Source organism: Gouania willdenowi, chromosome 6 (assembly GCF_900634775.1).
Source record: "Gouania willdenowi chromosome 6, fGouWil2.1, whole genome shotgun sequence".
NCBI classification, from domain to species: Eukaryota; Metazoa; Chordata; class Actinopteri; order Blenniiformes; family Gobiesocidae; genus Gouania; species Gouania willdenowi.
Genome location: NC_041049.1, coordinates 61,744,127 through 61,759,525, shown reverse-complemented (window position 1 = coordinate 61,759,525; position 15,399 = coordinate 61,744,127). Strand labels below are relative to the sequence as shown.

General features: G+C 35.7%; 1 protein-coding gene across 1 annotated transcript in view; it reads right to left on the bottom strand.

Moving 5' to 3' along the window:
* The window catches only part of dennd4a (DENN/MADD domain containing 4A), an 80,870-nt gene that overhangs the window by 33,331 nt on the left and 32,140 nt on the right, over positions 1 to 15,399 (bottom strand). The window contains 4 exon segments of the mRNA XM_028448459.1: positions 2,434 to 2,603; positions 2,682 to 2,751; positions 4,005 to 4,251; positions 5,253 to 5,584. Coding sequence (XP_028304260.1) covers positions 2,434 to 2,603; positions 2,682 to 2,751; positions 4,005 to 4,251; positions 5,253 to 5,563 — 798 coding nt within the window. The 5' untranslated portion in view covers positions 5,564 to 5,584.

The following is a 15,399-nucleotide window of genomic DNA, read 5'->3' as shown; positions in this document are numbered from 1 at the left end:
TTATTTGATTAGGTTAGGGTTAGGGTTAAGGTCAGGGTTAGGGTTGCGCATCTTTTTTGCCGATTTTTTGTATATTTCTGAAGCGGATAATATGCTCATAATCGATCTCAGTATGGAGTAAACTGAGACCGTGACACCGGAAACAAAACAACGCATAATCACACATCAGTTCCCGCCCATTTCTGTCTAAATCACAGAGATGCCTATTCACATTGGATTAGTATTATCACAGGAACTCGGAGTTCAGCAAAATATAGTAGGTAATTTGCGGGGATATTTTTACTTTACAAATTACTGACGTGACGATTCGCACGGGATTAACATCGCAGACATTCTCCGCAATGATTACAAATCGCATGTGGTCCCTAGGTAAAACTAAACCTGTGCAAATAGAGCTTAAAACTCAAGAAAACAGGCGAGTTTGGGAAAATAAACCTCAAAGACTATGTTGTTGGGATTCTTGGGAGGTGGGTGAAAAATAGGATAATACTAACGTTTGAAAGACAAACATGTTGCCTTTTGGATCCTTTAACATTTCAAATCAGGGAAGATGTAGTGGCAGCTTTAGTGTCGCATTATCATGACAACAAATCAGCTAAATTATTCTCAGTCCCTTTGAAGTTCAGTCTACTTGATTAACAAATCAGCTCCTGAGCATGAAGTGCAAGTAGATGAGTGTGTGGAGGAGCAGAGGTAAGAAGCAATGAACACTAAGGCACTAAGTATTAAAAAGTTGCCTCCCAGCCCAGGGACCATTCATTATTCAAAAGATGAGCAGCAAAAACATTTTTTATGCCGCATTGCTTTCAAAGGCTCACAGCATTTCAGTATTCCAAACATAGCCTGTGCACCACTTTGAATCCAGTCAGAGCCCAGTGCTTGATTAGGATTGTCTGTTTTTCTGATTATTCCAACTGAAGTTCATCAAACTGGCTCATCTAGGACACACACCACCAAATGCAATGAGAGAAACAGAGTGAGCTGATAGAGAGCAGGAGCTTGTTAGAGGGGCTTGTGTATATTAGTGCAGTGTTTTTCAATTGGGGGTAGGTGATGGTACTATAGGGGGTACTTGAGAGAATGGGTGGAAAATTAAGAAATGTGAGCATGAAAATATGGGTTTTATAATATTTATTTTTAGGTAAAAATGATAATCATATTAATGATGATGCAATAATCTTGATTGGAAGATTAAATTTAAATGGGGTCGCCTGAAAAGTCTAGTAATTGATTAAAAAAAAAAAACTGATTCCAAATACATTATTTAAATTTAAAACAACACAATCTTAACTGTATTGATTCTATACTTTCACTCTATTTCAATCTATTTAAAACATAGACATAATCATCAACATCCCCCGCCAAATTGGTTCTCATAACATCTCCCAACTTTTTTATAAATGTCCTAAATCTAACTTAGATGTATACGTAAGAAAATATTATCACATCAGAATATAAAATTACTATCGTAAAAGTTTTCTAAGAAAAGCTGTCCCCTTTGAAGATACCTCAAACAGAGTAAGAAAAACTGAACAAGAGCAATAACTCCAGAATAAATAATTGTGCGCTTCTTATTTTCAAACTCTATCAAGGTATTGATACCTTGAAGTCAGAAACTGAATTTGGTTATCCTATCTTAAACGGTTTCTGAGAAAAGCCGCCCCCTTTGAAGATACCTCGAACAGAGTAAAAAAAAGGAACAAGGGCAACAACTCCGGAAATTTTTTTTTGCATGCTTCTCATTTTCTAACTCCATCAAGGTATTGATACCCTGAAGCCACACATTACATTTTGTTATCCTATCTTAAACGGTTTCTGAGAAAAACTGTCCCTTTTGAAGATACCTCGAAGAGAGTGAAAAAAACGGAACAAGGGCAACAACGGCGGAAAAATAATTGCGCGCTTCTTATTTTAGAACTCCATCAAGGTATTGATACCCTGAAGCCACACATTGAATTTGGTTATCCTATCTTAAACAGTTTCTGAGAAAATATGTCCCCTTTGAAGATAATGTACATTGAACAGAGTATAAAAATTGAAAATGCACTACAAATACTGTATATTTGAGCTGGCGCAACTTGTCACTGGCTATATTAGAATTAGAAAATGAATTCTAGAATAAAAAAGTGTCTTTGGTGCCAACAGAGATTTTTGATATCAAAATGCTGTCACAATCCAAAAAAGATTGGGAACCACTGCACTAAATACTGTTTAATTCCACTCATTTACAAAATGATATTATTTAAAAATGTTATCACTATTACTGGTATTCTGAGCAAAATGTTGTCGTCGGACAAAAGGGGTACTTGGATTCAGAAACAAGAGAAATGAGGTACTTGAGTTAAAAAAGTTTGAGAAACACTGTATTAGCGGGCTGAAATACGCATGAGAAAGTTAATGTTTCTGAACCAGACTCCACAATGTAAAGGTTACTTTTTCTCCAGAAGCTCCAGTGAGAACAAATGTGGAGAAAACAGGAAGGGAGTGTTTGGTGTGTGCTGGCCAGCACTCGATCATGGCCCCCATAGGAAGGCAGAACATAGGCACAGACTCTGGCAATGGAAAGGACTCATAATCCTCCTCAGGATACCTGCATAACAACCCTGTAAAAACACACAGAGCCTTTATAACCATGTGCATTCACAGGTTTGTATTTCAGTAACATTCTTTTTTTAACCTACCTGCTTTGTATGCGATCGCATTAGCTTTAGCCAGTGACTTCTTATAACAGAGATAAACTGAGGATCCCCACTGGAACAACAGAAAATATAAAGGAAATGAGTATGTTACACACACAATGGAATTAGAATTATTAGAAAGCTATGGTATCAAAAAAAAAAGTTGCAACATGAGCTTAACAAAAACTGTATGTAAATCAGGGTTTGGGTCAATTATAATTGTAATCGCGTGATTGATAATTAATTACAATTAAAGCATTATTATAATTGTAATTTAAAAAAATGTGTTGCTGTCGTAATTGTAAATAAATTGTAAATGAGTTTAGATAATTGACTTTGTCATTGTAATTGGCATGAAAATGATATAAAAATTGTCAATTATCATTTAACTCAAAACTGTGGAACCATGTTTACAGTTCTATATGTACAGTTCTACACATATGTAGTTAATATTTATTAAAATATGTTTCATATCAAGCTTTCCCACATTTTACCATTTAAAAAATATTAAATTGAGGGGTATACTGACAAAAAAGGCTCAGATGCCCACAACAGAAATATTAAAACTTATATTTTCATTGATTAGGAAACCAAACAAGGAAACCAATCAATAGGAAATAAATTAGATGATAGATATTAGTTTTTAGTGTATTTCACAGCTGATTTAGGACCTGTTATCATAACAGATGCTAACAGAAAGCTAACATAAGGTTGACTTATAATTAGTTATTTATTTTAGGTAATTAATCAAATTTCAATCGTGATCATGATTTTGGTTGCCATGACTAAATAAACCTAATCATCGGCAGTAGTAATAGTGTATTAATTCAGTTAGCTTTTGGTACATTTTAAATTCTTAAGTTTTTTGAATTACAATTCTTATTTAAAGCTTCATTTTGCACTGTAAATTGTACATATATTGTTTGTTTAAAAGTAGTTTGATAAAAACTGTTTTTAAAAGTTGTTTTTATTTGCAATTTATAACATACAAAAAACTTACCAGTGGAACAAAATAAAAAAAAGGGTAAACGTAAAAACTATTTTTTTTAATTAAATTTTTTTTAACAAATATGATAAATAATTGTGATTATAATCGTGATTACAATATTCATCAAAAAAAATCATGATTATCACTTTGGCCATAATCGTGCAGCCCTAATTTCAGGCTCAGTAATTGTAATTGAATTGTAATTGAACATGGGTAATTGAAGACGTTATTGTAACTGAAAAATGTTATTGACCCCAACCCTGCTGTAAATCAACTTTTCCATGCAGAAAAACATCCACAGTGAGTAAAACATATGGAGAAATGATAAATCCTCTCACCATGCTGCTGTTGAGGTTCTTGTCCACTTTGCAGAAGGTGTGGGGGGGCGTCTCACCCTTCCCAGGAACAATGACGCACACATCAGTGACGGCCAGTGAAGTGTGGGGCTGGCTCTTTGGGGCGCGGCGGTAGGTGATGTAGATGCGTTGGGAGGATGAGCTGCTGATGTTGGCAGGACGGCCAGAGGGAGTCGTCTGGACGATGTGACATCCTGGCTTTAGCTTCTCCTTCCACTCATACAGGATTCTGCAATGGATGATAATGGGAGGACATTAGGACTAGTTAATTGGATTTTTTGGTGGAAGTTTAGTAAAAATACTCATGGGGAGGTAGAAGTTCCACAACGCAGGCTTTTTAGGGAACCTATTGTAGGGCTGCACGATTATGGTCAAAATGATAATCATGATTTTTTTGATCAATGTTGTAATCACGATTATAATCAGAGGTATAAAGAGTACTGATGTATCCTAGTCAAGTAGAAGTCCTGTTACGTGATTGAAATTGTACTCCAGTACAAGTACAAGTAAGTCATACATAAAATACTTAAGAGCAAGTAAAAAGTAGTTGAATTAAACAGTAGTCAAAGTAAAAATTACTAGTTACTTTCACCTCCCCACATTTATTTTTGGTAATACATCTTGCTACAGTTCCCATACAGTAAACATCTCATCCTTAAAAAGGAAGAGAACAAATCTTGCACAATTGAAACTTCATTCATTGTCTACAAATGAATCTGTATAAAATAAAAGGTTTGTCAAAATGTACAATTATTTTTTAAAGGAAACAGAACTTTTTCAACTTTAGTTCTCTGAACGAGGCTAAAGGGATGTACTGTATGTCACTGTAGCAAAATCATTATAAAGTGATTTTTTCATCATAACTCCCCTTTAAAGTGAAACCGATAACATTTAGTATCTAATTGCTTTATTTAACTGCTTTTCAAACTGGTAACCTTTCAGACTATACAGTACTTACGAAGTAGCTCACAGTTTCAGAAAGGTTGGTGTGTAGTACAAGTGTATGTTAATTAAAGCTAAATGACTTCTTCATTGTCTCCTGCTGGTTGTGAAGCAGGTTAAAGTCGCAGATTAAAACTACGGTAATTCCAAGTACCTATTCCTCTTTCCTAAAGCTTCCTTCATTTTGCACTTCACACACTCAGTATTGCTGCTGGTTCTACTTTGTGAATTAGATCCCGTGCACAAAGAGGTGATTAGTGAAGGTCAGGGTCAGTGAGTGAGGATTACCCAAGATCTGTCAGTGGAGGCTTATCTCTGCCACGCTTAAAGCACAGGAAGATCTGCGGGCCCCTGAGGCTGGCCCCATTGAGCTCTGCAGAGAGGCCTGAAGGTGTGCTTTCCACACAGGTGAAACCTGGGGGTACCTCTTCACCCAGAGAGCGGATCACCACGGCAATATCGGTGATCGGGGCTTTGGGTTTCACAGATTTGGGACCAGCATCGTCGAAGTGCAGATCCTCATCTAGAGGTTTGGATGAGTCAGTGAGGCCAGCAATCACAAAGTAGTCAGCAACACGGGGCCCTTTATCCTCCATCATCTCCCATTCCCACAGTGTGGGCTGTAAAAGCAGAGAAGCAGAGGGTGTGGGGGAGTCAGATTCTATCATTAAATTGTAGTCTTTCGCAAATTGTGCTCGAGCATGAAGAGAAGTGAGAAATTGTTTTGAGCCACCAAGAAAAACAAAACATCAGTTTCAACTTTGAGTTCTGAATTCCCATCCTGACCTCACTGTATTGTTTTACTTTCTTTCTTTTTTTTTTTTTTTTACATAGGCTGCAGAAAGATATAAAGCAGGAAGAAAAATACAGAGTTCACATACTTTACAGAATGAACTGAAAAAGTGCATACATTGTCCATCTGGAAGCATTTACCATACCTTGCTGTGTGAAAAAAAAACACAATATTTGAGCCAGAAATATAAGACATCTGAGGACCATGGACCCTTGCAGTATAGTATGCCATGACTGGTTATGTAAAAGAAAACACATGCCTCTGCAGAAACACATGTAAAGAAAGGAAGAAGTAAAATCAAGCACAATATGGTGCCTTTTTGTGTGCATTGTACTTGCAAAGTAATGATAATTCAGCGTGGATTCAGGGCTTACTGCTATCATTAAAATAAAGGCAATAGAGTCAGTGTCTGTCTGTGATATGGAAGTGTTTGGTATAAGAAAACATGGAACCTTTTCAACACATGGACAGCTTATTGTGATGAGCTGAGGAGCTGCTTTATCTCGGTCCACACTCGTCAACAAACTGATAAACAGCTGCATGTTTACCGCACTGGGATGTGTTGGAGTTCACACAAAGTTAACCCACCCTCTGCACTGGATGTGATGCTTGTTTGTAACCATGGTATTAGGGTGGCCAGATTTTTAATAAAAATATAAGTAAATAATAAATAAACATGACTTAATTTGCTTTACTGGGAAATAAAACGTGACTGTACAAGAGAAAATTGATTAAAACAGAGCACTGCAGATAGGAGAGTGAACCTCTGCAGAAGATGTGTTGCCAGGTTGGTTTAAAAGTTTCAAAAGGAGGCAATGTAGGCTACATCTGGGTAGTCTATCTGGCAACACAGAGCGGACAGCATTATGTGTGAGGCACTTTAAACAAACGCCAACTATTTGTTGAAAAAGGTACGTAAACAGGTGCTCTGTTGGACAGTTTTTAAAGTGTTTGAAATGGTGAACAAGAATCTGTTTTATAGATTTTAGAAGCATAGGCTACATACCTAAGCTAACGACAGTAAACTCCAGTAGTCTAAAGAAAATGTATTAATAATGTGCCAGGTGCCCTAATGTATGAAGATGTTACTTTTGAGAGTGAAACCTGAAAACAGCTGTTGGTTCTACCATTTATAATGCTTTATGTGAGAGTGAATGAGTAAATGAGCTGATATTGGGACTACCTCTGTGATTATAAAGTGCTATATAAATAAAGTCCATTTACCAATATTGTTGCACCCAAAGATTGTTGTCATAATCGGTTAATCGGTCAATAAATGAATCGATTAATCTGATTTTACTTAAAAACACAGTTTATCTATAAAAGCACATTTCAACCCTGCTTAAGCTGATTAAACTGAAACAAAAGTGCCTCTTATGCACAAAGATACGCACACGCAAGTCATAGACAAACACTCGTGTTCACACACAAACACTCATGCACACACAATGACACTCGTGCGCCCGCACACAAACACTTGTGGTGCGCACACACAAACACTCGTGGTGCGAACACACACAAGCACACTTGGTGCGTGCACACACAAGCACACTTGGTGCGTGCACACACAAACACTTCCCGCGCAAACACTCGTGGGCGTGCACACAAAAACATGTGGTGCGCACACATAAACACTCTGCGTGCACACACACACTAAACACTTGTGCGCGTGCACACACAAAAACTTGTGGTGCGCGCACACAGAGCTCTGCAGGTGAATCAAACGGCTCTGCGTCACAGTCAGTGACATAAATCCCACGACGTGATGAATCGAGTAATGAAATTTGTTGCAAATGCTTTTAATAGTCGATTTTTATCAATTTTATTGATTCGTTGTTGCAGCCTTATTTACCATTTTACATAAAGTATTCCTGTATTTGATGGTTGCTAAAAGCTGTTTGAATATTTCACCATACTATTAAGTCTTACATACAGTATGAAGGCTCAAAAGATCGATCAGTAAAAACTTATGGTCAGATAATAGTATTATACCACCAGGCAGAAAACCTGTATCCAACTTCATCACACAAGCAATACTTCTGCATTATATCGTGCCTCTTCTCTCATAAAGTCTTGGGGAATCCCAGACTGCTCAAGCACATCTGATTTAGATAAATAAGTCATCAGGTGTAGCCAAAATCTTTTCCTGTTTCTTACATAAGACAGTATATGTGGTGTCTTTGACTTTGTAGACGGAAAACAGTTTTCATCATCTTCGCATTACGTTGAGGACATAACGCAAGGAGGAGGATGTGATGAAAGAGTGAGGAATATCCAAACACAGTCATTATCAGCTCTGTTCACAGCCTGGTTAAAAAAATAAATTAAAAAAAAAACATTCATTTGACTCAAGTGTGCAGGAGCAAATGAGACATTCAAGGCAATGCAGGGAGGTACAAGCCTACCAAGAGCCATACAGAGAACAATAGTGTTTTAGAGGTTACCATGCCGACACACCTGACTCATAACAGCAGGTCACCATTTAGCTCAGTACAAAACTGATAACAATAACTGAGGGAAAGAGTTCCAGGAGGCACAGGGCAGAGAAACATTTATCCTTTTATCCTTCTGTACATGCTTATTCAGATCAGGGTCACATTCTAGCTTATTCTGAACACAGGTCACCAGTCCATCATTATGCAAACATGCAGAAGCAGATATTGTAGCTGCACTTTATTCAAAACAGTAAGATAAATTATGAATTTTGAGATAGGACTGGATAGCGCTACACGATTATGGCCAAAATGATAATCACGATTATTTTGATGACTATTGCAGTCATGATTATAATGTCAATTATTTATCATACTAGGGAAAAATCTGTGTTTTAATGCACTACTTTTAACAAACATTAGGTGTACAAGTTACAATGAAAAATTAAGCTTTCAAATAGAATTATAATTTAAAAAAATTAACCCAAGAATTTAAAACGTACCAAAGGCTGATTCAATGAGTGCGGAGACTGTATTTTAAATCTAAATATTGCAGACAAACAGGTTAATTTAATTGTGGCAACCAAAATCATGATCACGATTAAATTCGATCAGTTTATTCACAAGCAGCAGGAAAAATAATACATTTACAAATAGGGGTGTCCCAATCCAATAACGATATCGGTACGATATCAGCCTGAAAAACAAATATTGAATATCGGATTCAATTTTTTTTTTTGCAATTAATTTTTTATTTATTTTATTCAATTGTAGAATACTGTAGATATTATGAAGGTTAAACTGTATGTAACCAATTGGTTAATAATAAATGGGTCAGTTTTTTCTCATACCTACTGTTGCTGACTATTATTCTCTGTTTGAGTAACATCACTTGATCAAACCTTTTCTAACATTCCACACTACAAAATAAGCAATTCTTTATTGAATATATATATATATATATATATATATTTTTTTTTTTTTTAAAGTAATAAAAGTATGTATGATTCATGCTGACATCGTATCGGATCAATAACGGTATCGGCCGATATGCAATATCGGTATCATATCGGAAATGAAAAAGTTAACTATTTACAAAAGCTATAACTTTGACATTATCTGCGTCCAGATTTTGGCCAGTCAAAATCCCGTCAAATGCTTTCTATTGGTTGGTCAGTTCGACATGATTAATGATTATTTTAAATCTGTGTAGGATCTGTAATTATTACCCTCACCAAAAAAACCCACAACATGCATATATGCTGTGTGTATCAAGTGCCATTTGAGTTCATTTACTATCCAGATGCTTCACTGGCAGATTCTAAACTCCACCATCATGAACGCTTATTCAAGGCTCAAAAGGATCAACAGACAGTGTTCATTAGACAAAAAAACCATCTCATCTATCTCCTAATAAATGTGAAGCTACACACAAAGTAACCTTTGAAAAAAGCTGCTCATAGAAGGCATTCTCAAGTACTGCCAAATATTCAGCTGATATCAGGGGCAGATGTGTTGAAGTGCACTTTGAGAGGTTATGATTAAATATAGATTTAATCTTCACCTTTAACTACCACCACAACACTCACTGTCTCTTCTTTTCAAATGACAGGAGACAGATTTTAACTACCGTAATCCCCTCTGTGGCAACAACTACTGTAAAAACTGAGCTGTGAAGTCAGAGATAAACACCTTTTTATTTTCTTTCGATACCAGAAAGGAGTGTTGCTCCTCTCACCTTCAACATGAACTACTGTATATGAGTTAATGCTGTGTGATATAACGATATATATTGTAGTGCGATATAAAAACGTCTTTGGTGCGATGTAACCCTCAATTATTAATATTGCAAATTTAACGTGTGTGGTCTTGTTTCCACTCTGTTGCTAAAATATGATGAATCAGGCTAATCTACTCAGAGCAATGCTGCTACTATACAGTAGCATGTTTACAAAACGCTGCTTATTTCGGCCAGAGAGACCGGAATCATCAATTAGTCTGGTTACAAACTGTGTCACTACAGCTAATATGACTCTTCCAAGCAAAATAGCTACAAACGTGTCTCACAAATGTTAATGTCAATTTATCTCCTGCTGCACTAGAATGACTTTTACAGAATAGAAGAACCTAACGAAACCTCTACTATCATATATGATCTTTGATGGAGCAAAATATGTAATATGTAGCAAAACAAAAGTAACAAATATTCCTTCATTAAGAAGATTTTTAGAGAAGTACCATATATTTTGGGAAATATATATATATATACATTTTAGTTTATTTTTATATATAATGAAAAGCAATTTTCCATTCATGTCATGTAATTTTAAAGGTCCCATATCACGCTATTTTTCACATTTGTTCTAAGAACCCCAAAAACATAGTATTTAAGGTTTATTTTCCCTAACTCGCCTGTTTTCCAGAGTTTTAGCCTCTGAAAAATCCCTTTCTGAGCAACTCTATACAAACAGGCTGATTTGTGGCCTACTTATGCATATTCATGAGTGGGCGTGTCTATAGACGGGACACTGACTTCCTCCTCCACGCCTGGTGACGTAGGGCCAGATGACAGCCCGCCCTACTCCCACCCACTCCGTAGCCGAGCTCAAGCTGCTTTATAAACACGAGACAGAGTGTGGGGGCGGGGCGTTCGTTGGTACATACATAGACTGTAGAAAAAACATACATAGCACTGCGCGAAGGACGCTGAAATGCTGACCTTCGTGGGCGTGTCTGTTTACATGTCAATCATGGCAGAGAGCATCATGGAAGCGCGGCTTCTCCAGCTCAGTGTCGCGTCAAATTTGTCATCAAAGTGGGAACGCGTCATCAAATTGGAGCGAGGTGTTTGGGCTCACCCTGCAGTAAGAAAGGAGCAAATCACCCTCTAACTAATGATTGAGGGAATCAATGAAAAAACACTTTGGGCATGTGTATGAAGCCCACATAGCACTTTTATCATGTTTAAAGCACAGAAAAGTCCATTTAGCATAACATGGAACCTTTAAGGAAGAAATACTATCAGGATAAATATCGTTATCAGGATGTAAATCTATATCGTGATTTAACATTTTCTCCATATTGCACAGCACAAATATGAATTCATGTATAATAATGTTGTATTTACAGACCAAATCTTTCAAGGGTATCAAACTATTCAGATTTTAAATGTTAGCAGGCATGAGGACGGATTGTCTGTCAATTTGAACAAATTAGATTGATGGTTTTGGCCTCTTTGGAAAATCACCAAAGTTGAAACTCATCCAGTACCTCATCGTTCTGAAAGATGTATATTCTCCACAAGCACATGAAAATTATTTTATCCATCCTTCATAATCCATCCATTCATCCATCCATCCATCAGAAGCCAATTGACATAGTAACTCACTCCAGATCATTTAGAAACTCAATTTACCTTAATGTAGATGTTTTAGGACAGGGCGTGGGACCAAACCATGTGGTGCCCAGAGAAAATAAAACACTCATTGAGAACATGTAAACTCCACATAGAAATGCTTGGGCCAAACACAAGACCTTCAGGATAAGTATGAGTGACTTGATGGATGACCAAATCAACAGAGATATATTTCCATTAGGTCTAATGGAAAATTGGTAATAAAGCCACTATTTATAAAACTGTAGCTACTCATAGATCAAAACAACACCCACCCTCTCTCTCTTAATGCTTCTAGCTCTCTTTGCTCAAGCCTGGAGTGACTCACAGTCCCACTGAAATTTACCACAGTTCTCTCCTCAAATAATGACAAATAAGGACATGGCGGATTTCCTTTCTACGCCAGCAAACAAACCAACTTCCCCGTTGACTTCCGCTATGGTTCAAACAAGGAACTTTTAACGTCACTTTTGCAGAAACTTGTCAACATCTTACACTGCAATGTTCCCAAAACTACTGTATGACACTTATTTTGTAATAAATGTTTACACGTCATCTGATGCCATGTATCGTTAACCTTTTGCTCTTTTACTACAATTAGATAAATAGAATTTTGAATTTATATCATGATTAAAAACCAAACAATATATCTAGAGGTAAATGTGAATATGTGCAAGAGTATAATGTCCATTCATTTTTCTGCATTTGATTTGTGCTGACTACGACAGATTTATGCAACTTTATAATCTGGATAAATTAACTATACGAACAGAGTAGATATTATTTTACTGGAAGAGTGAATAACAATCCCATTGTGCATGGACTTGACCCAAACAGCTCACAAAAATCACAAATAAATTATAATATACAATAACGCCTGTCTTATTTACCTGGAGAATGGACAGAGAAATAAGAATTCTCTGAATTAAAATGAAATAGTTTTGTTTAAAAATTGAACAACATTTAAAGCTATTTATCATAGCTTTTATTGTGGTACATATACTTTTAATGGAATGCAAAAACTAAAGAAAAACAAAAACAAATCTATCAGAAATGCTAAAAAAAAGGAGAACATTTTGCCATTAAACAAAAATATATATTAACTAATAATAGTTATATGATTATAATTTGATTATTTATTCCAACATATCCACAGCCAATCAAAGGCAATAGTTGTATAGTGTTGGTCTTTAGATTTGTACTAAAAATGATAAATACAAAATAAAAAAATAAATCATTTATTTACATTGGAGATAATCATATTTCTATAAAACCAAACAACTAATATTTGAAAAGATTTGAGGGCCATTTATACATTTTGTTAAGGACTTGGACTCTTCTGATGACTTGACTAATTTCTACGTATCCTGCATTAAGACGTGCCAGATTTAGATCAGATAAGATCAGATAACTATGGAAGCCTGTTTCCGCCACAAAACAAATAAAAAATCACTATGGAAAGTCAGAATTATTCGTTAGTAAATTCATAATTATGAGAAATAAAGCCATAATTATTAGATATAAAGTCATAATTATGAGAAAGAAAGTCATAATTATGAGAAAAAAGTCATGAAATAGAAAGTTAGGAATATGAGAAAGAAAGGCATACTTATGAGATAAAATGTCATAATTATGAGAAAGAAAGACATAATTATGAGAAAGAATAACAATTATGAGAAAGAAAGTCATAATTATGAGAAAGAAAGACATAATTATGAGAAAGAATAACAATTATGAGAAAGTCATAATTATAAGAAAGAAAGTCATAATTATGAGATAGAAAGTCATAATTATGATATAAAGTCATAATTATGAGATAGTCATATATATGAGATAGTCATATATATGAGATAGTCATATATATGAGATAGAAAGTCATAATTATGAGAAAGAAAGTCATAATTATGAGAAAGAAAGTCATAAATATGAGATAGTCATAATTATGATATAGAAAGTCATAATTATGAGAAATAAAGTCATAATTATGAGATAGAAAGTCATAATTATGAGAAAGAAAGTCATAATTATGAGAAAAATAATTTAAAGTTGCAAAGAAACACTTCCACTATTTTCTACATTATGTACCAAATATGTGTTTTTAATAAGTGTAATTAAGAATAGTAACAGTCAGTGTTGGTAGACTGCAGCAAAAGCTCAGTTTGTATCTCATAATTATGACTTTACTAACTCGTAATTACATAATATTGCCATGATGACTTTTATTTATATTAATTTTATATTTAAATATTGAGTGGCAGAAACTGGCCTCCAAAGATAACCCGCACATCTATCACTGCAAGAAGAAGAAAAAAAAAAAACATCTGTTGGACCATTTCATTTATTTATTTTATCTGAGAAAGGACTAAGCATCGTGCTCAGTGTTATTGTTTTGGAGTCTGTGTGAGGCTGTAATTTATGGTCCTGGTCAGTCAATCCAGGCTGGAGGGATTAAAGGGTTGTGTCAACACCACCAAAGGGTGGGGGGTGGGATTGTAGGAACCACCACAACATTTTCACCCAGCATCTGTTCTCCTTTAGCCATGAAGACAAACCCTCGCCCCCTCACCAGCCATTCCTCATGTTTGACAGGGGGACCCCTGGCTGATGAGGAAGCCACACATGGTCCAAATAAACATAAACATCAACACAGCAGCCAGAAAGGTGAAAGAAAACACTGAGGGAGAATAGAAATGTTAGGAATCCCTGTATATATGTGGTCTCTTTAAAAAGCTCTCACAGGATGTGCAGGGAGAGGTTCTCTGCATAGGAATTATATCTGAACACAGACGCCACAATAAAGAAATAACAGGGCTTTTCTCATCTGCCACCACTACTGAAGAAGAAGAAGAAGAAGAAGAAGAAGAAGAAGAAGAAGAAGAAGAAGAAGAAGAAGAAGAAGAAGAAGAAGAAGCCATCTTATGAAGCATCACACTGGAATACAATGATATAAGGCTGAAAATGACAGTGCTGTGGGCACACATCAACGCGCACCGAGCAACAAAGAACCAAATGCATACTCGATACATTCATCAAACAAACGCAGCCTATTGATATTATTATTATTAATATTAGAAGTGTAAAATCTGAGGGATGATTCCCAGTCTTTACAAACACGGCTGTAATTGATGCAATAAATATGAAATAATATATGCCACAATAAATGAAACACAATATCCCGTCAAATCTCGGTGAGCAAAGCAGTGCTTTTATCAGTGCTGTATAAATAAAACATACTCACATTACGACGATGGAGAGAGATGAAGGGTTGAAAATCAGCGTGAAAATAAAACCAGATTAACGGTTATAAAAACTATCGAGACGTTTCCTTTTGTTAAATTAAATGCATATCAAATGCGACGTCGTCTATCTAGGTTTACATATGAATTCAGACATGGTGATAATAAGGTATAAAATGCTATTCATCGGATGACGGATCCGTACAGACGCTGTTTAGTGCAAAGCGGCGATTTATCCAGACCTGCGCTGACCACGTGACCGATTACAACCGTTGTCTACGTCACTGAGTGACGTCACAAGTTAGCATCAGGCATCAGGCAGGGCAGTTCAACATTTGTTATTTCTCCAAATTTTTAGACAACAATAAATGCAGATTTTGCAATATCAGAATCAGAATCCCCCACACATTTATTTTATTACTGTATTCAGTCAATTTGTTTCTGGGCTCAAATGGAAAATTACTTAAAATACAGGATGAATAATATGTATCATTATGTATTTTGAAGATAAGAATAACAAAGTTGATTTCATTGTAAACCTGTTCATTTTATATGGTAAATATAAAAAAAATCCCTTATT